General features: G+C 48.4%; 1 protein-coding gene across 1 annotated transcript; it reads right to left on the reverse strand.

Moving 5' to 3' along the window:
* Window positions 1-235: 235 nt before the first annotated feature.
* Window positions 236-18,920, reverse strand: LOC119946567 (ectonucleoside triphosphate diphosphohydrolase 8-like). The gene is made up of 9 exons (XM_038767959.1): window positions 18,795-18,920; window positions 17,628-17,745; window positions 13,720-13,870; window positions 11,676-11,835; window positions 9,613-9,843; window positions 7,120-7,383; window positions 5,199-5,309; window positions 3,202-3,336; window positions 236-653 (listed from the first exon to the last, which is right to left on the reverse strand). Exons 1-9 carry the CDS (start codon window positions 18,918-18,920, stop codon window positions 462-464), a joined length of 1,488 nt encoding a protein of 495 aa, XP_038623887.1. The 3' UTR covers window positions 236-461.
* Between the last annotated feature and the right edge of the window lie 3,062 nt (window positions 18,921-21,982).

Below are 21,982 nucleotides of genomic sequence, written 5' to 3' on the forward strand. Positions count from 1 at the left end.
GGGCTAAGCACTTGGGAGAGTACAATAATGTTCGTGGACATGCTCCCTGCCCTGAAGGAGCTAACTTGCTGAATTGTACTTCCCAAGCGCTTAGTACATTGCTCTGCACACAGTAAGTGCTCAATAAATATGACTGAATGAATGAGCTTACAGCCTCGCAGCGTTCCCCCAGTTCGGTCGACCCCTGCCAACACCCCCCCCATCAAACCCCATCATGGGTAGCCTGCACCCCAAAGTCATTCCCCTCAAGGGCCTTTTTCCAAAAATCCTATCCACCACCAAAAAGAAGGAACAATCCAATTCCCGGTCTTTACTGCGGAGTTCGTTTGCTCCCACAAAGTCTTCCTTCAACCCAAGTTTAACAGTAGGGTTCATCTGGCCCAACGGGGGATGGTGGCCAAAGAGCTGCCCGTCCTCGCCCCGTCTCCCTCGCCCTGTTCTGCCCGACTCCCGTCCGTCGCCTAAGCGGGAAGGCCGAAATACTGAACGGCGAGAGCTCCGGTGGTCAGGGAGACGGCCAACACCACGAAGAAGACGGCCGCGATCCAGACGTCACGGTTTTGGGCCCGGCTCCCGGCTGGCTCTTCGGAGGGGATCATGTTGGTGAGGTTCAGCATGTAGCCCAGGCTCCAGCCGATGTCCGTGTCTGCGGCCTGGGAGGGGACGCCAAGGAAAGGCCCGGTTGGTGACCGTGAGACTTGAGATAACAATAATAATTGCGGTCCTTATTCATTCATTCATTCAATCGTATTTATTGAGCGCTTACTGTGTGCAGAGCACTGTACTAAGCGCTTGGGAAGTACTTATTAAGTGTTTATTACACGCCAGGCACTGTACTAAGCAACGGGGTGGATACAAACAAATTGGGTTGGACACGGTCCTTATAATAAATAAATAATGATGGCATTTTTTAAGCGCTTCCTATGTGCGAAGCGCTGGTCTAAGCGCTGGGAGGGGATACAAGGTGATCATGTTGTCATTCATTCATTCAATTGTATTTATTGAGCGCTTACTATGTGCCGAGCACTGTACTAAGCGCTTGGGAAGTACAATTTGGCAACATATAAAGACAGTCCCTACCCAACAGTGGGCTCACAGTCTAGAAGGGGGCTCACAGTCTTAATCCCTATTTTACAGATGAGGTCACTGAGGCTCAGAGAAGTTAAGTGACTTGCCCAAGGTCACACAGCAGACATGTGGCGGAGGCGGAATTAGAACCCATGACCTGTGATTCCCAAGCCCGTGCTCTTTCCACTGAGCCACACTGTTTGTCCCATAAGCCTTATCCCATGAGGGGCTCCAGGTCTCAATCCCCATTTTACACATGAGGTCACTGAGGCTCAGAGAAGTTAAGTGACTTGCCCAAGGTCACACAGCAGACATGTGGCAGAGCCGGAATTAGAACCCATGACCTCTGACTCCCAAGCCCGGGCTCTTTCCACTGAGCCACGCTGCTTCTCCCCTGAGCCTTATCCCATGAGGGGCTGCAGGTCTCAATCGCCACTTTACACATGAGGTCACTGAGGCTCAGAGAAGTTAAGTGACTTGCCCAAGGTCACACAGCAGACATGTGGCGGAGCCAGAATTAGAACCCATGACCTCTGACTCCCAAGCCCGTGCTCTCTCCACTGAGTCACGCTGCTTCTCCCCTGAGCCTTATTCCATAAGGGGCTGCAGGTCTCAATCCCCATTTTACACATGAGGTCACTGAAGCTCAGAGAAGTTAAGTGACTTGCCCAAGGTCACACAGCAGACATGTGGCGGAGCCGGTATTAGAACCCATGACCTGTGACTCCCAAGCCCGTGTTCTTTCCACTGAGCCACGCTGCTTATCCCATGAGAGGCTCTAGGTCTCAATCCCCACTTTACACATGAGGTAACTGAGGCCCAGAGAACTAAAATGACTTGCCCAAGGCCACACAGCAGACATGTGGCAGTGCCAGGGGGTAGAACCCATGACCTTCTGGCTCCCAGGCAGAAGCTCTATCCACTAGGCCATTCTGCTTCCTTAATTAGCGTAGTTCTAATTAGTACACCCCTTCAGGTCTCCTCCCCCTCCTCTTTAATATTTTCTAAGCCCCCACCGAAGAATATGCTAGGCTTTTCTTTTCTATTTTTTGGTATCTGTTAAGCATTTACTGTGTGCCAAGCGTCTGATGATCTCCTATCTACCACAGCTCTTTTCTGGGCCTCAGTTTCCTCATCTGTAAAATGGGGATTAAGACTGCGAGTCGTATCTGGGACAGGGACCGTGTCCAACCCGATTGTTTCCTATCTACCCCAGCGCTCAGAACAGTTCCTAGCGCATAATAAGCGCTTAACAAATACCATAATTATTAATCATTATTAACGAACGTTCCCACCAGCCAGGTGTTCGTGTTCACAGGCGTGGGCGGGAGCTTAGGGAGAAGGGTGTGTTTTAACGAGATGTAAAAAAAAGGGGAGATAAAGTCTTCCCCACCCCTCATTCACCCACCCAAGCCCTATCACTTATATCCCTATGTGTCATTTATTTCTTTCTATTCATTCAATCGTATTTATTGAGCGCTTACTGTGTGCAGAGCGCTGTACTAAGCGCTTGGGAAGTCCAAGTTGGCAACATATAGAGATGGTCCCTACCCAACAGTGAGCTCACAGTCTAGAAGGCACATAGAAAGTGCTTGATAAATACCACAATAATGATAATTATTATTCCTACTTTTGCTAGTTTAGAGAAGCAGCGTGGCTCAGTGGAAAGAGCCCGGGCTTTGGAGTCAGCGGTCATGGGTTCAAATTCTGGCAATTGTCAGCTGTGTGACTTTGGGCAAGTCACTTCACTTCTCTGGGCCTCAGTTACCTCATTTGGAAAATGGGGATGTCAATATGTTTTGTTTTGTTGTGTCTCCCCCTTTTAGACTGTGAGTCCACTGTTGGGTAGGGACTGTTTCTATATGTTGCCAACTTGTACTTCCCAAGCGCTTAGTACAGTGCTCTGCACACAGTAAGCGCTCAATAAATATAATTGATTGATTGATTGATTCTCTGTGCCTCACTAACCTCATCTGTAAAATGGGGATTAAGACTGTGAGCCCTCTGTGGGACAGCTGATTACCTTGTAACCTCCCCAGCGCTTAGAACAGTGCTTTGCACATAGTAAGCGCTTAATAAATGCCATTATTATTATTATTATTATTATTGCTAAGGACAAACAAACCTTGTTACCTGTTTGCAAAAGCTAATGGTGGACCAGGATTCACTGGTGAACTTGTATCCATCCATCAGCAGGGTTAGAATGTAGACAGCTGTGGGGCAGTAATTATGCAGCCACTTCTTCTGGTCTGGGTAACTCAACTCCATCTGGAAAACCAATCAGCGAGACGTTCATTCATTCAATCGTATTTATTGAGTGCTTACTGTGTGCAGAGCACTGTACTAAGCGCTTGGGAAGTCCAAGTTGGCAACATCTAGAGACGGTCCCTACCCAACAGAGGGCTCACAGTCTAGAAGGAGGAGACAGCCAACAAAACAAAACATATTAACAAAATAATATAGATAGAATAAATATGTAGAAGTAAAATAAATAAATATTTATTGAGCGCTTACTGTGTGCAGAGCACTGTACTAAGCGCTTGGGAAGTCCAAGTTGGCCACAGATAGAGACGGTCCCTACCCAACAGTGGGCTCACAGTCTAGAAGGGGGAGACAGCCAACAAAACAAAACATATTAACAAAATAAAATAGAATAAACATGTACAAGTAAAATAAATAAACATTTATTGAGCGCTTACTGTGTGCAGAGCACTGTACTAAGCGCTTGGGAAGTACAAGTTGGCAACATATAGAGACAGTCCCTACCCAACAGTGGGCTCACAGTCTAGAAGCCAAGTGGAAAATGTGGATATTGACCACGCCCTCCCTCCTCAATCAATCAATCAATCAATCGTATTTATTGAGCGCTTACTGTGTGCAGAGCACTGTACTAAGCGCTTGGGAAGTACAAGTTGGCAACATGTGGGACAGGGTTTGAGTCCAACCCAATTATCTTGTATCTCCCCAGCGCTTGGAACAATGTTGGCCTGTAATAAGTGCTTGACAAATACTATTATTACCATCATTAGGGATGGAAAGTTATTCATTCAATCGTATTTATTGAGCACTTACTGTGTGCAGAGCACTGTACTAAGCGCTTGGAAAGTACAAGTTGGAAGCATATAGAGACGGTCCCTACCCAACAATGAGCTCACGGTCTAGAGGGGGAGACAGACATTAATACAAGGAGATAAAACAATACCATTTTTAATAATAGTAACAATAACTGGGGTTACTATTATATTATATATTATTGTACTATTAATAATTATTGTATTGTGCATATATAGCATGCAATATATTATATATAATATTATTATATTATGATTATAATAACTATGTGCCAGACACCGTACTAAGCTCTGGATACAAGCAACTTGGGTTGGACACAGTCCCTGTCCCACGTGGGGCTCACAGTCTCAATCCCCATTTCACAGATGAGGGAACTGAGGCCCAGAGAAGTGAAGTGACCTGTTCAGGGTCACGCAGTAGCGGAGCCGGGATTAGAACCCATGACCTTCTGAGTCCCAGGCCCGGGCTGACCCTGTAGGTGTCCTGCCTGTTAGCTTCAGGTCCAAGGAATCAATCAATCAATCAATTGTATTTATTGAGCGCTTACTGTGTGCAGAGCACTGTACTAAGCGCTTGGGAAGTCCAAGTTGGCAACATATAGAGACAGTCCCTACCCAACAGTGGGCTCACAGTCCAGGAAGATTCATCTTCTCTCCCCCTGCCATCTTCAGTCCTTACCCCACCGGGTTTCACCTCCCTCTTCTCTCGTCCCCCTCTTCCGTCACCCCCAGACCCTATATATATGTATATATGTTTGTACATATTTGTTACTCCATTTATTTATTTATTTATTTTACTCGTACATATCTATTCTATTTATTTTATTTTGTTAGTATGTTTGGTTTTGTTCTCTGTCTCCCCCTTTTAGACTGTGAGCCCACTGTTGGGTAGGGACTGTCTCTATATGGTGCCAACTTGGACTTCCCAAGCGCTTAGTACAGTGCTCTGCACACAGTAAGCGCTCAATAAATACGATTGATGATGATGATGATGACCCTGAGACAGCCACATGGGATCTGAGGAGGGAGGCGCTTCCCTCCCAGAAGGCAGCTACTCACCTCGTCCCAGTTCCTCTTGCAGAATTCCCAGACGGTGGCATTGGTGACGCTCAGGGACTGGCCTTTGGTCAGATTCAGGAAATCGAAGGTGTAATAGAAAGCTGAAAATGCCTGAAAGTTAGGAAATCAAACTGTTGCCTTGGTAGCTAGAGCTACATTCTAGCTCCCCACTTCCAGGTCAGGCCTGGGAGTTAAAAGGATCTGGGTTCTAATTCCGGCTCCCCCACTTGTCTGCTGTGTGACCTAGGGCAAGTCACTTTGCCTCTCTGTGCTTCAGTTACCTCATCTGCAAAAAATGGGGATTAAGAGTGCGAGCGCTGTGTGGGACGGGGACTGTGTCCAACCTGATTATCTTGTATCCACCCCATGCTTAGTTCAGTGCCTGGCACTTGAATGAATGACTCCCCACAGCACATATGTATCTATCATCATCATCATCATCAATCATATTTATTGAGCACTTACTGTGTGCAGAACACTGTACTAAGCGCTTGGGAAGTACAAGTTGGCAACATATAGAGACAGTCCCTACCCAACAGTGGGCTCACAGTCTAAAAGACTATCTATCTATCTGTATATATCTGTAATTTATTGTTTTATCTACTTGTATTAATGTCTGTATCCCCCTCTAGACCGTGAGCTCGTTGTTGGGTAAGGACCGTCTCTATATGTTTCCAACTTGTACTTCCCAAGCGCTTAGTACAGTGCTCCGCACACAGTAAGTGCTCAATAAATACGATTGAATGAATGAATGAATGAATGGCACATAGTCAGCGCTTAACAAATACCACAGTTATAATTGCTATAGGAAAGGATCAGCTCTCTCTGAGCAAGAGCGTCTCTTAAGGAATGAGAGCAATAATAATAATAATAATAATGGCATTTTATTAAGTGCTTACTATGTGCAAAGCACTGTTCTAAGCGCTGGGAGGTTACAAGGTGATCAGGTTGTCCCATGTGGGGCTCACAGTCTTAATCCCCATTTTACAGACGAGGTAACTGAGGCCCAGAGAAGTGAAGTGAGTTGCCCAAAGTCACACAGCTGACAAGTGGCGGAGCCGGGATTTGAACCCATGACCTCGGACTCCAAAGTCCGGGCTCTTTCCACTGAGCTGCAAAAGAGAAAACAGCACCAGTCGCTGCAAATGTTAAGCACAACAACTTGATTTTGTGTGCTGTGAAGCCAATCTTGACCTTGTCAGCCTCACGTGAACCTCAACGTCAGTTGTGGTATTTGTCAAGCGCTTGCTATGTGCCAGACACTGTACTAAGCACTGGGGTGGTTACAAGCAAATCGGGTTGGACGCAGTCCCCGCCCCATGTGGGGCTCACAGTCTCAATCCCCGTTTTACAGATGAGGGAACTGAGGCTCAGAGAAGTGACTTACCCCCAGGCAGACAAATGGCAGAGCCAGGATTAGAACCCAGGTCCTTCTGACTCCGAGGCCTGTTTCTATCCCCTACACTTGGTTCTTCTTAGAATATTATTCCAAGTGATAAATTGTAAATTTAGATTAATTGTTAATTGTAAATTTAGATTGTAAATGCTTTGAAAGCAGGGACTATGTGATGTAAGCTTGTCTCTAGGTTGGAAACTCATTGTGGGCAGGGAATGTGTCAGTTTATTATTGTATTGTACTCTCCCAAGTGCTAACACAGTGCTCTGCACACAATAAGCGCTCAATAAATATGATCAAATAAATTAATAAATGCCATTTCTTCAGAGCTCAGAGTATCAGTAGAGGGGACGGCCCATGGACGTGCAGGAGAAAGGAATTTTGGGAAAGGATGTGTTCACCCTGCCTCTCCCTTGACCTCACCCGCTCTCCTCCTCAATCAATCAATCAATCAATCGTATTTATTGAGCACCGGGGGTCCGGGTCAGAGAGGATGGGGGTATGAAGAGGGGGAGAGGTTCTCACATAGAAGTGGCCAGACACCGCGGGCTGGAAGACGCCATTGAAGCCACAGTCCTTGCGTCCCCCACAGGAGGAGAAGTTGAAGATTGTTCGGACGGCGGAGAAGCAGGCCTCGGGGTCCCCCGTTCCGCGGAGGAGGATTTCGCTTTGGGGGTTATAGGCCTTCGGGGGTCTGGCGCATGGAGAGTCGTACAGGCCTTCCAGGAGGAGGGTCTCTTGGAAGCCACTGGGGTAACACGGGTGGTCCACCCTGCTGGAGTTACTGGCCTGAGGAGATCGTAGCCAGTCAGCCTCCCAAAGTCTAATCCGCCCCTTTCCCCACATGCCCCTCTGATCCTGGCCAATCTGGGTCAATCAATCATCAATCAATCGTATTTATTGAGCGCTTACTGTGTGCAGAGCACTGGACTAAGCGCTTGGGAAGTACAAGTCGGCAACACATAGAGATGGTCCCTACCCAACAGCAGGCTCAGAGTCTAGAAGGGGGAGACAGAGGACAAAACCAAACATACTAACAAAATAAAATAAATAGATTAGATATGTACATGTAAGATAAATAAATAAATAGAGTAAAATAGAGGGTCTGGATCAGGGGATGAGGACTGCTCATTCACCTAAGCTGCCAGTCCAGCCCTCTGCACGTAGTAAGCGCTCAATGCCCCCTCCTACCTCACCTCGCTTCTCTCCTTCTACAGCCCAGCCCGCACATTCTGCTCCTCTGATGCCACTAACCTTCTCACTGGGCCCCGATCTTGCCCGTCTCGCCGCTGACCTCTCGCCCACATCCTACCTCTGGCCTGAAATAATAATAATAATAATAATAATAATAATGGCATTTATTAAGCGCTTACTATGTGCAAAGCACTGTTCTAAGCGCTGGGGAGGTTACAAGGTGATCAGGTAGCCCCACGGGGGGCTCACAGTCTTAATCCCCATTTTCCAGATGAGGGAACTGAGGCACAGAGAAGTGAAGTCTCCCCCTTTTAGACTGTGAGCCCACTGTTGGGTAGGGACTGTCTCTATATGTTGCCGACTTGTACTTCCCAAGCGCTTAGTACAGTGCTCTGCACACAGTAAGCACTCAATAAATGCAATTGATGATGATGATGATGATGATGAAGTGACTTGCCCAAAGTCACACAGCTGACAATTGGCGGAGCAGAGATTTGAACCCAGGACCTCTGACTCCAAAGCCCAGGCTCTTTCCACTGAGCCACGCTGCTTCTCAAATCCAGTCAACCCCTCTCCGCTCCTTCAATCAGCGTGGCCCAGTGGAAAGGGCCCGCGCTTTGGAGTCAGAGGCCATGGGTTCAAATCCCGACTCCGCCCACTGCCAACTGTCAGCTGTGTGACTTTGGGCAAGTCACTCAACTTCTCTCGGCCTCAGTTCCCTCATCTGTAAAATGGGGATTAAAACTGTGAGCCCCCCGTGGGACAACCTGATTACCTTGTAACCTCCCTAGTGCTTAGAACAGTGATTTGCACATAGTAAGCACTTAACAAATACCATTATTATTATTATTATTCAATGCCTTATTGAAAGCCCATCTTCTCCAAAAGGCCTTCCCGGACTAAGCCCCACTTTTCCTCATCTCCCACCCTTCCGCATCACCCTGACTCGCTCCCTTTGCTCTTCCCCCTTCCCAACCCCAGAGCATTTATGTCCATATCCATGTCCATATTATATCCATATGTCCACGCTGAGGAGCAGCGTGTCTCTGTGGAAAGAGCACGGGCTTGGGAGTCAGAGGTCATGGGTTCAAATCCCAGCTCTGCCACTTGTCCGCTCTGTGACTTTGGGCAAGTCACTTAACTTCTCTGGGCCTCAGTTGCCTCATCTGTAAAATGGGGATTAAGACTGTGAGCCCCGCATGGGACAACCTGATCACTTTTTATCCTCCCCAGCGCTTAGAACAGTGCTTTGCACATAGTAAGTGCTTAACAAATACCAAAATTATTATTATTATTATTATTATTATTATATCTGTCACGGTATTAACCCCTCTGCTCTTCCTCTCTCTGAGCCTCAAAACAGGTCCATTTCTGTCACTGTATTTATCATCAATCGTATTTATTGAGCGCTTACTATGTGCAGAGCACTGTACTAAGCGCTTGGGAAGTACAAATTGGCAACATATAGAGACAGTCCCTACCCAACAGTGGGCTCACAGTCTAAAAGTATTTATTTATCTGGATGTCTGTCTCCCCTCCCCTAAATTGTGAGCTGGTTGTGGGCAGGAAACGTCATGGTTTACTGTTGTATTGTATTTTCCCAAGTGTTCAGTCCAGTGCTCTGCACACAGTAACGCTTAATAAATACGATTGAATGGATGCGTGACTAGTAAGTGCTCAATAAATGCCACTGATTGATGGATGAATGAGGATTAAACTTTCTGCACACATTCCACGTCCCCCACCCCGGGCCCTCCGACCCCCTGGAGCCCTGGACCTCAGCCCAGCTACGCGCCCCTAAATCCAGGGCTCTGGCGTCCCAACCTGCACCAGGTGAGCCTGGAGCATCTTCAAGGCCTGGTCTCGCCCGTAGCAGAGGTAGCTGTGAGTGTAAACAGTGTAGTTGCCCCCGTAGAGGCGGAAATCCTCCTGGGTGCTGGGGTCCCCGCTGGGGCTCTGAGGCCGGAAGGTGATCTGCGTCGAGGCTCCTCCCAGATCCAGGGACCCCACTAGCTCTGCCGCCGTCGGAGGCATCCACTTCCCTGCGAAGGAATACTGGACCGGCACCCCCAGAGCCGGGAGACCCCCTCAATCAATCAATCAAGCATATTTATTGAGCGCTTACTGTGTGCAGAGCACTGTACTGAGCGCTTGGGAAGTACAAGTCGGCAACACACTCCACTTCCCCCACTCCAGGCCCCCCGGTGAACCCCAGAGCGTCCCCCGGGCCCCGTCGCAGCTAAGAGGGACCCACTCTAGGGATTTCTCCATCCTGGGGTTCCTCACCCCTTACACACCTGGGAAAGCAGCCGGGTCTAGAGGAGAGACCCTGGCCCTGGGAGTTACAGTGCTTTGCACATAGTAAGCGCTTAATGAATGCCATTATTATTATTATTATTATTATTATTATTATTATTATTATTATTACAAGGGCCTGGGTTCTAATCCCGGCTCTGCCATGCGCCTGCCGGGTGCCCTTGGACAAATCACCCAGCGGCTGTGTGACTTTGGGCAAGTCACTTCACTTCTCTGACCCTCAGTGACCTCATCTGTAAAATGGGGATTAAAACCGTGAGCCCCCCCATGGGACAACCTGATCACCTTGTAACCTCCCCAGCGCTTAGAACAGTGTTTTGCACATAGTAAGCGCTTAACAAATGCCATCGTTATTAAATCATTTCCCTTCTCTGGGCCTCATCCATAAAATGGGGCTTAAGACTGTTAGTCCAAAATGGGACAGGAACTGTGTTTAACCCAGTTACCTTGTACTTACTCCAGTGCTTAGTAATAATAATAAAAATAATAATGTTGGCATTTGTTAAGCGCTTGCTATGTGCAAAGCACTGTTCTAAGCGCTGGGGGGGTTACACAGTGATCAGGTTGTCCCATGTGGGGCTCACAGTCTTAATCCCCATTTTACAGATGAGGTAACTGAGGCTCAGAGAAGTTAAGTAACTTGCCCAAGGTCACGCGGCAGACATGTGGCGGAGCCCGGATTCGAACCCGTGACCTCTGACTCCAAAGCCTGTGCTCTTTCCACTGAGCCATGCGCTTAATACAGTGCCTGGCACATAGTAAGCTCTTAACAAATACCATAATTATTATTATGATTATCATTATTAAGATAATGATATGATGATATTAAGATTATGATATTATTATTATCATCATCACATTATTATTGTGATCATTATTAAGATAATGATAATCACAATAATAATGTGATGATGATGATGATGATAATAATACTTGTGGCATTTGTTTAGCTCTTACTTTGTGTCAGGCATTTATAGAGTTAGGGTTAGCACTGGGAGAGATGCCAGAGAACAAGGTTGGACCCAGTCTCTGTCCCCCATGGAGCTCACAGACAGGTATCGAATCCCCATTTTACAGACGATGGAACTGAGGTGCAGAGAAATGAGGTGACTTGTCCAAGGTCGCACGGCAGGTAAGTGGCAGTAAAGTAAGGTAAGCAAGGGCCTGGGGGCCAGAAGGACCTGGGTTCTAATCCCGGTTTCACCACCTGTTTGACCTTGGAAAAGTCACTTCTCTTCTCTGGGCCTCAGTTCCATCAGCTGTAAAATGGGGATTGAGACTGTGAGCCCCACGTGGGACAGGGACTGTGTCCAACCTGATTAGCTTTCAGTTCCATCAGCTGTAAAATGGGGATTGAGACTGCGAGCCCCACGTGGGACAGGGACTGTGTCCAACCTGATTAGCTTTGACCTACTACAGTCCATAGGACAGTACCTGGCACATAGTAGGTGCTTAACAAATACCATAAAAAAGACCCCCAGGGAAATCTTTGGACGCCAGGTGCGAGCTGCCCCCGATGAGGAAGATTAGCAGAGTAGGGGGCTCCAACCCTCCCCATCCAGCCTCCGTACCTTGACCAGAGACTCCAGCAGATAGTTGATGGTGATCCAGCCAAAGGCGCCCTCCTCATTCCCCGTCAGGAGCTGGGCGCCCCGGAAATCCACTGGGAACTGCCTCAGCGTCTTGGAGATTTCCTCGAACAGCCGATCCGCCTGGGAGCTGTTCTGCAGCCTGGATCCGCACCACAGCCGGGGACTCACACCCCCATCCCCTGACCCCAACTCCCGGGGTCCCCGGCCCGGGATGGGGGGCAACGGGAAGGGGCCTGGAACCCCAAGCCGAATTGGGATCCAGATTGGGAAAGGGAAGTTTCCACATCCTGAAGGGTAGAAGGGTGTATATAATAATAATAATAATAATAATGGCATTTGTTAAGCGCTTACTTATGTGCAAAGCACTGTTCTAAGCTCTGGGGGGGATACAAGGTGATCAGGTTGTCCCAAGTGGGGCTCATGGTTTTAATCCCCATTTTCCAGATGAGGTAACTGAGGCTCAGTTACCAAGGTCACACAGCAGACATGTGGTGGAGTCGGGATTCGAACCCATGACCTCTGACTCCAAAGCCCGGGCTCTTTCCATTGAGCCACGCTGCTTCTCGACATATGTCCACATTGATTATTCCTTACACATGCATAAATGTCCATATTTATTATAGAATGATTTATTAAGTATTCATGATTCATGATTAATTTATTCATTTTATTAATAATATAGATCTATAATTCTATTTATTTATACTGCTGCTAGTGATGCCTGTCTCCTTGTTTTGCTTTGTTTTCTTGTCTGTCTCCCCCCTTCTAAACCGTGAGCCCGTTGTTGGATAGGGATTGTCTTGATCTGTTGCTGAATTTTACTATCCAAGCACTTAGTACTGTGCTTGCACACAGTAAGCGCTCAATAAATACGATTGAATGAATGAAAGAAGAGGAAATTGAGGTACCAAGAGACAAAGGGGACGGGCCCTGAGAACCCCGAGGTTGAGGAAAGAGGCCCCCTGAGCTGGAAACTTTTGGGACGGGGAATGTGCCTGTTTTTTTGTTCTATTAGACCTCCCAGGTGCTTAGTACAGTGCTCTGCACACAGTAGGTGCTCAATAAATACTATTAAATGGATGACTGAACCAACCCTTCTCCCCTGGAGCGATGCCTCATATCAGAGGTGATTTAGGAAAGAGGAGACTCTAGACTGCAAGCTCTTTGAAGGCAGGTAGTATGTCTGTTCATTGTTCTATTGTCCTCTGAACACATTAAATGCTCAAAAAATATGATTAAATGGATGAATGAACCCCGCCTCCCACCATTCATTCATTCAATCATATTTATTGAGCGCTTACTGTGTGCAGAGCACTGTACTAAGCGTTTGGGAAGTACAAGTAGCAACATATAGAGACGGTCCCTACCCAACAGTGGGCTCACAGTCTAGAAGGGGGAGGCAGAGAACAGAACAAAACGTATTAACAAAATAAAATAAATAGAATAAATATATACAAATAAAATAGAGTAATAAATATGTACAAAGAGCGATGCTTGATATGAGCGGTGATTTGGAGTGCAAGGAATGAGAAGCGTCTCTAGACGGCAAGCTCACTGTGGGCTGGGAATGCGTCCATTTATTGTAGGATTGTCCTCTCCCAAGCGCTTGGTACAGTGCTCCACACACAGTAAGCGCTCAATAAATAGGATCGAATGAATTAATGAAGAATCCAGAAGAGGAAGGAAGGGGGCTTCAAGGGGAGCGTATTGGCACGGGGTGACGGGCCCCAACTCCATGAGAAGTGTCTCTAGACGGCAAACTCACTGTGGGCTGGGAATGCGTCCACTTATTGTAGGATTGTCCTCTCCCAAGCGCTTGGTACAGTGCTCCACACACAGTAAGCGCTTAATAAACAGGATCGAATGAATTAATGAAGAATCCAGAAGAGGAAGGAAGGGGGCTTCAAGGGGAGCGTATTGGCACAGCGTGACGGGCCCCAACTCCAAGCGCCGGAGGCTGGGTTTTCCTCCCAGAGGCTCAGGCGTCCCCTCTTTTCCCGCCACCCAACCCGGGGACCGGTACCTCAGCAGCCTCATGCCCGCCGTAGCCCCCAGAAATGTGGGGGTCCCCCGTTGGAGGTGGTCGGGGATGAGCCCCAGGGCCTCTCGCATGCAGTCTCTCAGACTCTCTCCGGCTTGCGTGGGCTCTTCCCTGTAATAAGAAATCCCAGGGCCTGGGAGTGGGTGGGCCCAGCTCAGGCTGAGAGTTGGGACCCAGGAATCCGAGGCCGCACGGGGGTGGGAACGGTGGGTCCACCATTTTTGAAAAAAATCAGGACGGGATAGAAAGAAACAACGATTCTTTTGAAATGTGGCTTTTGCGAATACTGTGGACCGCCCGAAAAACAAACAGATGGATTTTAATCAATCAATCAATCGTATTTATTGAAGCAGCATGGCTCAGTGGAAAAAGCATGGGCATTGGAGTCAGGGGTCATGGGTTTGAATCCTGGCTCTGCCACTTGTCAGCTGTGTGACTTTGGGCAAGTCACTTAACTTCTCTGTGCCTCAGTTCCCTCATCTGTTAAATGGGGATCAATACTGTGAGCCCCCCCATGAGACAACCTGATTTCCTTGTAACCTCCCCAGCACTTAGAACAGTGCTTTGCACATAGTAAGCACTTAATAAGTGCCATCATTATTTCAGCGCTTAGAACAGTGCTTTGCATATAGTAAGCGCTTAATAAATGCCATTATTACTATTATTATTGTAATTATTGAGCGCTTACTGTGTGCAGAGCACTGTACTAAGCGCTTGGGAAATCCAAGTTGGCAACATCTAGAGACGGTCCCTACCCAACAGTGGGCTCACAGTCTAGAAGGGGGAGACAGATTTTGGAGCAGATTAAGGCAAAGTGGTCTTTGGAACGCCAAGTGACTCCATTTAGATGAGAATATTTTGGACACATAATCAGGAGGACGGATTCTCTGGAGACGACACTAATATTAGGAAAAGTCCCTTTGATATGAGAGGTGATTTGGAGTGTAATGAATGAGAAGCGTCTCTAGACGGCAAGCTCACTGTGGGCTGGGAATGTGTCCATTTATTGTAGCATTGTCCTCTCCCAAGCGCTTGGTACAGTGCTCCACACACAATAAGCGCTCAATAAATAGGATCGAATGAATTAATGAAGAATCCAGAAGAGGGAGGAAGGGGGCTTCAAGGGGAGTGTATTGGCACAGGGTGATGGGCCCCAACTCCAAGCGCCGGAGACACTATACTAAGCGCTGGGGTGGTCTCTGTCCTGATCTTTATAAATAAATAAAAATAATAATTCTGGTCTCTGTTAAGCACTTACTTTATGCCAGGCACTATACTAAGTGCTGGGGTGGTCCCTGTCCTGATCTTTATAAATAAATAAGAATAATAATTCTGGTATCGGTTAAGCGCTAACGCTATGCCAGGCACTATACTGGCATACTGGCATACTGGCATACAAGGGAAAACATGGAAGAGGCAGACTGGTGGCTAGATAGATAGAGACCGTAACAGCGATAATGGTAGAACCGTTAGAGAGGTCGCGGATCGTGGCAGAGGACGGGATGTTCTGGGGAAAGTCTATCCGACTCTACTCCAGTCGCATTTATTGAGCGCTTACTGTGTGCAGAGCACTATACTAAGCACTTGAGAAGTACAAGTTGGCAACATCTAGAGCCGGTCCCAACCTCAGCTAGAAGTGGTGGAGTGGGGTGGGGGATTTAGAGGAACCTTACTGGTTCCCAAAGAGAAGGGGCTTTCTGTGTTTGCCTTTCTCAAACACTTGGGAAGCCTGGGGGAAGCCCGGGTGGTGAGTTAATCAATAACTCAGTAAATAATTAAAGAAGCAGCATGGCCTAATGAATAAAACCCGGGCCTGAGAGTCATAAGTTCATGGGTTCAAATCCCGGCCCGCCGTTTGCCTTCTTCATGACCTCGAGCAAATCACTTCACTTCTCTGGGCCTCAGTTTCCTCATCTGGAAAATGGGGATTGAGACATCAGCCCCGCATGGGACAGGGACTGTGTCCGACCCGGTTTGCTTGTATCCACCCCAGCGCTTAGTATAGTGCCTGGCATAGAGTAAGCGCTTAACAGAGACCAGAATTATTATACTTATTTATTTATCAAGATCAGGACAGGGAACACCCCAGTGCTTAGTATAGTGCCTGGCATAGAGTAAGTGCTTAACAGATGCCATCATCATCATCATCAATCGTGTTTATTGAGCGCTTACTGTGTGCAGAGCACTGTACTAAGCACTTGGGAAGTACAAGTTGGCAACATATAGAGACAGTCCCTACCCAATAGTGGGTTCACAGTCTAAAATAGTGGGCTCACAGTCTAAAAGAATATTTATACCAGAATACCAGAATTATTATACTTATTTATTTATAAAGATCAGGACAGGGACCACCCCAGCGCTTAGTATAGTGCCTGGCATAGAGTAAGTGCTTAACAGAGACCAGAATTATTATACTTATTTATTTATAAAGATCAGGACAGGGACCACCCCAGCACTTAGGATAGTGCCTGGCATAGAGTAAGCGCTTAACAGATACCAGAATTATTATACTTATTTATTTATAAGAATCAGGACAGGGACCACCCCAGCGCTTAGTATAGTGCCTGGCATAGAGTAAGCGCTTAACAGAGACCAGAATTATTATTCTTACTAATTTATAAAGATCAGGACAGGGACCACCCCAGCGCTTAGTATAGTGCCTGGCATAGAGTAAGCGCTTAACAGATACCAGACTTATTATACTTATTTATTTATAAAGATCAGGACAGGGACCTCGCGGGACCCCCAGCAGCCCTTGGTCCTGGCGCTCCACATCATGCCAACTTGAGAGACCTCGATTGACAGCAAGGAGGACGTGAGAAGAGCTCGAAGCACAACCCAGACCAGGGCACTGGGGGACGACCCTTCTGCTGCCCCTGCCTCCCCGCCTCATTTTTTTTATGGTACTTGTTAAGCCCTTTCTCTGTGCCACACACTGTGCTAAAAGCTCTGAGGTAGCTACAAGCTAATGAGGTAAAACACAGTTCCAGTCTCACTCTTCATCCTCACTTTGCAGATGGGGTCACTGAGGCCCAGAGAAGTGAAGTGACTTGCCCACGGTCACCGACCAGATAAGTGGTGAGGCTGGGATTAGAACCCAGGTCCTTCTGATTACCAAGTCCGGGCTCTATCCGCTAGGCCACACTGCTTCTCGACAGTGGTCTACACACAGTAAGCGCTTAATAAATACGCATAAGCTAGTCTTCTAGACTGTGAGCCCACTGTTGGGTAGGGACCGTCTCTATATGTTGCCAACTTGTACTTCCCCAGCGCTTAGTACAGTGCTCTGCACACAGTAAGCGCTCAATAAATACGATTGAATGAATGAATGAATGAAGCTCATTTGGGGCGGGTAATCATCATCATCAATCGTATTTATTGAGCGCTTACTATGTGCAGAGCACTGTACTAAGCGCTTGGGAAGTACAAGTCGGCAACACATAGAGACAGTCCTCTCCCAAGCGCTCAGTACGGTGCTCTGCACATAGTAAGCGCTCAGTAAATACCACTGAATGAATTAATACCACTGCTGTGTTGCAGCAGGGGAAGAACTGGTGGCCCTGTGGGATGATGGGTGGGGAGAAGAAGCCCAGGGAGAGGAGGGGGTGTCAGGGTTCAACCTTGGTCTTATCGAAGCGCTGAATCCGCTTTAAGTCTGGCTCTCAGCACAGTCCCCCCACCAAGGGTCCCCTCTAGACGCCCCCTCTAGACTGGGAGCTCGTGGTGGGCAGGAATGTGTCTGTTTGTTGTTACATTGTCCTCTCCCAAGCGCTCAGTACAGCGCTTTGCACACAGTAATTGCTCCATAAATATGATTGAATGAAGGAATGAGGGCCTATGGCCTCTCCCAAACCTCTCAGCCCCGGGGTGACGTCCTGAGCCCGACTGACCTTTCACGGAGCAGGCCAGGGCCTGGCTGACGATGCCCGTGTCGTTCTCCTTGCCCGCCGGCCACCGGTAGACAAAGAGAGCTGTGTGCGAGGAGCCGGCGTCAAACACCATCCCGTACTGAGGAAGAGAAGGCTCCTTAATTTTAACGGCATTCATTCCGGGCAGATCAAGTCTTCCCTGCCTGCGCCCCCCTCCTCCTCTTCTCCCACTCCCTTCTGCACCGCTCTGACTTGCTCCTTCATTCGTCCTTCATTAGAGAAGCAGCGTGGCTCAGTGGAAAGAACACGGGCTTTGGAGTCAGAGGTCATGGCTTCGAATTCCGGCTCCGCCACATGTCTGCTGTGTGACCTTGGGCAAGTCACTTAACCTCTCTGAGCCTCAGTTCCCTCATCTGTAAAATGGGGATTAAGACTGTGAGCCCCACGTGGGACAAACTGATCACCTTGTATCCCCCCCCCCCCACAGCACATAGAACAGAGCTTTGCACATAGTAAGCGCTTGACAAATGCCATCATCATCATCATCATCATTCATCCTCCTTCCCTGTGTCCAACCTGATTAGCTTGTATCTACCCCTGCGCTTAGTGAGTGCCTGGGACATAATAAGCACTTAACAAATCCCATTAAAAAACCAGGGCAGAGCACTGTACTAAACACTTGAGAGAGTACAAAACAACCGAATTAGCAGAGCGATTCATTCATTCATTCAATCATATTTATTAAGCGCCTACTGTTTGCAGAGCACTGTACTAAATGCTCCGGAAAGTACAATACAACAATAAACAGTGACGTTCCCTGCCCACAACAAGCTCACAGTCTAGAGGAGGGGAGACAGATATTAATACAAATAAATTAAATGACAGAGATGGACATGTGTTGTGGGGCTGGGTGCGGGGGAGAGAAAAGGGAGCAAGTCAGGGCGATGCAGGAGGGAGTGGGACATGAGGAAAAATGGGGTTTAGTCTGGGAAGGCCTCTTGGAGGAGACGGGCCTTCAGTAGGGCTTTGAAGGAGGGGAGAGGAATTGTCTATCGGATTTAAGGAGGGAGGGCATTCCAGGCCAGAGGCAGGATGTGGGCCAGCGATGAGCACTAGAGGAGCGAAGTATGGGGGAGAGAGCACTGCCCATAATGAGCATCCAGTCTAGGGGGGGAGAAGGGTGCTCACCTTGGTCTCTGGGGGCAGGTACACATCTCTGGTTTCCACAATGACAAGGATCAGGGCGACGATTCCTGAGCCAATGGCAGTAGTGAGGAGAATCCCGAGGACTAGGCCCTTCCGAGCGTGTCCCATGCTCGCCGCACACCTGGGGAGATGGGAGAGCCCGGGATGGTGAGCTGAGGTCATCACCCTCCCCTCCGCCCTTTGAAATCCAAAGTGCAAAAACCGGCAAGGAAAAGTCCTGATGACATGCCTGCTGTGTGACCTTCAGCAAGTCACTTCACTTCTCTGAGCCTCAGTTACCTCATCTGTAAAATGGGGATTAAGACTGTGAGCCCTGCGTGGGACAACCTGATCACCTTGTATCCCCCCAGCGCTTAGAACAGTGCTTTGCACATAGTAAGTGCTTAACAAATACCATCATTACTATTATTATTGGACCTCTAAGATACTGTACCAACCTCACTGGGCCCGGGAGAAGCTGGGTGGTTGAGGGGGAAAAGCTCGGGCCCGGGCGTCAGAAAGACCTGGATTCTAATCCCAGATCCGCCACTTGTCTGCTGGGCGACCGTGGGCCAGTTGCTTCACTTCTCTGGGCCTCAGTTCCCGCGTCTGGGAAATGGCGATTAAGACTGTGAGTCCCATGTGGGACAGGGACGGTGTCCAGCCTGATTAACTTGTATCTCCCCCGGTGCTTAGAACAGTGCTTGGCACATAGTAAGCATTTAACGGTAAGCACTCAGTAAATAGGATTGAATAAAAATATTGTTATCACTATACTGCACCGGTTAGGCTGGGAGTCCGGTCACTTTTGCCGATTGTCCCATCAGGGCCTCGGCAGATCCAGTTGCCCCGGGCTGGGGTCCAAAGGGGCTGGCGATGGTCTCCGCCGGAGTTTTCTGGGAGATTAAATCTGCTGCCACTGCTCCCCGAATCAATCCTTCCTTTGCCCTCCCTTCTTCCCTCCCCAGTGCTCAGCTGGGTGGGCAGACACTACCTTCCTACCCGCTGCCGAGTCGCTTTGGCATTTTGCCGGTCCGTGACACCTCCTCTCCCCCTGGAGAGTCTCTCAGGGCTTGGGGCAGGAGGGTAAGAGGAGGGTCTCAGCCAGGAGGCCCAAGGTGGAATATTGCAGCCCCCCAACATCCCATCTGGCCCCCTCTCAAGTCCGCCTCCGGGAAGGAAGCGGTGAAGGTCCCAGTTTGCCCTGCCTCCCCCCGCCGCCGGCCCTCTGCCCTTTCACCAGGCCCGGTCAGGGCCCAACGCTCACCTGGACCCAGATCTGAGGGGTCCCGGCTGCTGGACACTGGCCCCCCGAGTCCGTCTTCCCCTCCTCTCCCTCGGGAGGAAGGTGTACTGGGCTGGCGGGGTGGGGCTGTCAGGTGTTTGGGTCACTGCTTGGGCAGCCCTGTCCTGGCTCTATCTGTCCTAGTCCCCTCCCCTGGGCCCAGGGCCAAGCACCACCCCCTGGCAAGGTGCCCATGCCCGGGGTGGGGGGTGTGTGTGAGCCCTTCCCTCTCTCCCTCCTTCCCTCCAGCTGGGAGGCAAGTTTATTAACCACGTGGCTATTTACCTTGTGCGGCCCAGAGCTGATCCTGTCCCCAGGGTGGAAGATTGCCCCCGTTCTTTCATTCAAACATTCAATCCTACTTATTGAGCGCTTACTCTTTGCACAAAGCCCTGGGGAGGGTACACTATAACAATAAACACGGCATAGTGCATGGGCCTAAGAGTCAGATGGTCATGCGCTCTAATCCCGGCTCTGGCTGCTGTGTGACCTTAAATAAAATAAATAAATGATTGTATTTGTTAAGCGCTTACTATGGGCAAAGCACTGTTCTAAGCGCTGGGGGGATACAAGGTGATCAGGTTGTCCCACGGGGGGCTCACGGTCTTAATCCCTATTTTACAGATGAGGGCACTGAGGCCTAGAGAAGTGATTGTATTTATTTATTTATTTTACTTGTACTTATCTATTCTATTTATTTTATTTTGTTAGTATGTTTGGTTTTGTCTCCCCCTTTTAGACTGTGATCCCACTGTTGGGTAGGGACTGTCTCTATATGTTGCCAATTTGTACTTCCCAAGCGCTTAGTACAGTGCTCTGCACACAGTAAGCGCTCAGTAAATACGATTGATGATGATTGTTAATTGCTTATTAGGGGAGAAGCACTGTTCTAAGCGCTGGGGTAGGTACAATAATAATAGTAATGATGGCATTTGTTAAGCGCTTACTACGTGCAGAGCACTGTTCTAAGCGCTGTGGGGGGGGGGTACAAGGTGATCAGTTTGTTCCACGTGGGGCTCCCAGTCTTAATCCCCATTTTACAGATGAGGTAACTGAGGCCCAAAGTCACACAGTTGACAATTTGCGGAGCCGGGATTTGAACCCATGACCTCTGGCTCCAAAGCCCGGGCTCTTTCCACTGAGCCACACTGCTTAGGCAAGGCACTTCGCTTCTCTGGGCCTCAGTTACCTCATCTGGAAAAGGGGAAGTGAGACTGCTGAGAGCTCACCTCCTCCAGGAGGCCTTCCCAGACTGAGCCCCTTCCTTCCTTTCCCCCTCGTCCCCCTCTCCATCCCCCCATCTTACCTCCTTCCCTTCCCCACAGCACCTGTATATATGTATATATGTTTGTACATATTTATTATTCTATTTATTTATTTATTTATTTTACTTGTACATACCTATCCAATTTATTTTATTTTGTTAGTATGTTTGCTTTTGTTCTCTGTCTCCCCCTTTTAGACTGTGAGCCCACTGTTGGGTAGGGACTGTCTCTATATGTTGCCAATTTGTACTTCCCAAGCGCTTAGTACAGTGCTCTGCACACAGTAAGCACTCAATAAATACGATTGATGATGATGATGATGATGATGACTGGGAGCCCCACGTGGGACAGGGACTGTGTTCAACCCGATTTACTTAGTTCAACTCAGTGCTCAGTACAGTTCCTGGCACATGGAAGGTGCCTAATAAATGCCATAATTATTATTATTGTGTGGGGAGTCCAGCAGAACGGGACTAAAGGGTGATTGTGTGGGTTCTTAGGGTCGGGGAGAAGCTTTCTGGGGTCGCCGGAGGGTGGGAGGATGGGGAGAAGTTTTATATAAATATACAGGGTGATTCAAAAAGAAGCAAACACTTTTAAAAATGTATTATTCAGTAACTAGCTTATACTGTATATGAACC

The sequence above is a fragment of the Tachyglossus aculeatus genome, chromosome 27 (genome assembly GCF_015852505.1).
Source record: "Tachyglossus aculeatus isolate mTacAcu1 chromosome 27, mTacAcu1.pri, whole genome shotgun sequence".
Taxonomy (NCBI): Eukaryota; Metazoa; Chordata; class Mammalia; order Monotremata; family Tachyglossidae; genus Tachyglossus; species Tachyglossus aculeatus.

Excerpts from the sequence above, each read along its gene's own strand:
- LOC119946567 (XM_038767959.1), bottom strand. The coding sequence starts at position 18,920 with ATGGGACACGCTCGGAAGGGCCTAGTCCTCGGGATTCTCCTCACTACT. Across the intron at positions 17,746-18,794 it reads ACCTGCCCCCAGAGACCAAG|TACGGGATGGTGTTTGACGC; the intron begins GTGAGCACCCTT and ends TCTCTTCCTCAG. Across the intron at positions 13,871-17,627 it reads CCTGGCCTGCTCCGTGAAAG|GCCCTGGGATTTCTTATTAC; the intron begins GTCAGTCGGGCT and ends ACCCACTCCCAG.